Here is a 1,843-nt window from a genome sequence, read left to right as displayed (position 1 = left end):
TTCCCTCCCAGCGGTGGTACCTCCCAGCGGTGGTGCGGGCTGGTTCCAGGGTGGAGCTGGCGAGAAGAGCCCGGAGCGGGCTGGGTTGGGTTGGCTGCTCCAGTCCCCACGTGTACGTGATGCCCAGCTCCTCGGGGAGCTTTGTCCCTGTTTCGTGGGAGGGTCTGAGGAGGCACAGCCAGCGCCTGACTCCAGTGAAGTCTCGGTCCTTCGCGCTGAGGTGCTCCAGCTGTCACCTGAACAGGGCTCAGCAGCCACGAGCCCGACATGCTGGTGTGCTCCCTGCCCGCACTGCTCACCGCTGTCGGAGGAGGCTACCGAGCCAGCCAGAGCTTGACCTGACCTGGTAACTTCCCCACCAAGCGTGACCTGAGCCAGTTTGGTGCCTTCGGGCACAGGACAAAGCTGGCAGTGCTTCACCTGTGCCACTGCTGCTTGTGAGACACCCCCGAGGCTGGAGCCCCCGGTTTCCTGGCTTGCTGTGCCCTCTAGAGGACATCGCCTTCCTTCTTCAGCTTCTCCTCGAACGTGGAAATCGCCTCTTAAAAGCCGGGGTTTGCAGAATTGTTACAGGAAAACTGAACCAGTCACTTGGGTTCTGTTCTCCTGGAATTCTGGCTCTGGTTTCCTGGGCGCTGCAGGAGACGTTGCTGTCCCATTGCTGCGAAGCTCCTGCTAAACCTCCTGGCAACAACCCTGGAACGCTTGTGCCGTGTGGTTTGGAGTCCCAGACACTGGCACCAAAGGTGAGCTGCCAGTTGTGCAGCAGAGGAGAGGCACCAGCGTCTGTGACAAACCCATCAGCTCCGTCCCGCTCGGTTCACAGCGTCTGCGAGTCTGTCGTGCGATGGTCGTAGGCGAGAGAATTCAATAGTGTTGGTGTAGAAGGAAAATAATGCCATAAAGTACCTAGAGTTGGGTGAGTGAATAGGTGTGAACTGTTCGTGCGGGGTTTCCTTCAGAGCCAGTAACGTGGATGGGGAAGAGTCACAGCGTCCAAACGTTTGGGTTTGGAAAGGGCAAAAAAGAAGTGGCGGGCGGGGTTGTACCGGGAAACTTCATATCCCCAAGGAGAGCAGAAACGGAGCTTGTCCTGGTCAGGTTTACTCAGAATTTGAGAGATTTGGGATTGATCTGGCCAGAGGTGGTAAATAATGTTACTCTGCAGCACAAAGTAGAGGTTTGTTTGTTTTTATTAACCCATTCTCTGTATTTTTCTCTTGATTTGCAGTGAAATAAAGAGAGAAAAGAGGGTCCCCTCACCGGACGTTATAGTGTTATCCGACAATGAACCTTCTAGCCCTAGAATGAATGGTTTAACAAAAATAGCGTTAAAAGAGACCAACACGGAGGCGCTCATGGTGAGTCATCCTGTCGTGACCCAAGAAAACACACCACGGGGATCAGAGTCGGTCAGATCCACCGCTCTACGCAGTTCACACGTGGGGAATCTTGAGGCCGTTAAAGGCTGATGCTGTGTTTTATTTTTTCAGGCTCTGTAACCCCTTGAAAATATCTCCAAAACTTTTTTATTTGGCCTTTGAGCTCTTTCTCCGTACTCAGCTTGTGTCCGTATGGCGGAGGCACGTCAGTGGTTTTCAGCCATACGTGACCACCACAGTGCTGCACGTTCTTGTCGTAACTTGTGTCTGTCTCTCCCCGTTTCCCCATCCCCGACGCCTTACCTGGCCCTGCAGAAAAGCAGTCCGGAGGAGCGCGAGAGGATGATCAAACAGCTAAAAGAGGAGCTACGGTTAGAAGAAGCCAAGCTGGTTTTATTGAAAAAGTTACGGCAGAGTCAGATCCAGAAGGAGACCACTACTCAGAAGGTATTTATTTCCCT

The 1,843-nt window shown here is 53.5% G+C and overlaps 1 protein-coding gene across 1 annotated transcript in view; it reads left to right on the top strand.

The window, feature by feature from the left end:
• The first annotated feature begins 1,238 nt into the window (after window positions 1–1,238).
• The window catches only part of GATAD2A (GATA zinc finger domain containing 2A), a 9,380-nt gene continuing 8,775 nt past the window's right edge, over window positions 1,239–1,843 (top strand). The window contains exons 1-2 of the mRNA XM_010145417.1: window positions 1,239–1,358; window positions 1,686–1,829. Of these exons, the coding sequence (XP_010143719.1) occupies window positions 1,308–1,358; window positions 1,686–1,829 (195 nt within the window). The 5' untranslated portion in view covers window positions 1,239–1,307. The remainder of the gene's footprint in view (window positions 1,359–1,685; window positions 1,830–1,843) is intronic.

This window comes from Buceros rhinoceros, unplaced genomic scaffold (assembly GCF_000710305.1).
Source record: "Buceros rhinoceros silvestris isolate BGI_N320 unplaced genomic scaffold, ASM71030v1 scaffold26010, whole genome shotgun sequence".
NCBI classification, from domain to species: domain Eukaryota; kingdom Metazoa; phylum Chordata; class Aves; order Bucerotiformes; family Bucerotidae; genus Buceros; species Buceros rhinoceros.
The sequence above is the reverse complement of the archived record's forward strand: the minus strand, read 5'-3'. Positions and strand labels throughout refer to the sequence as shown.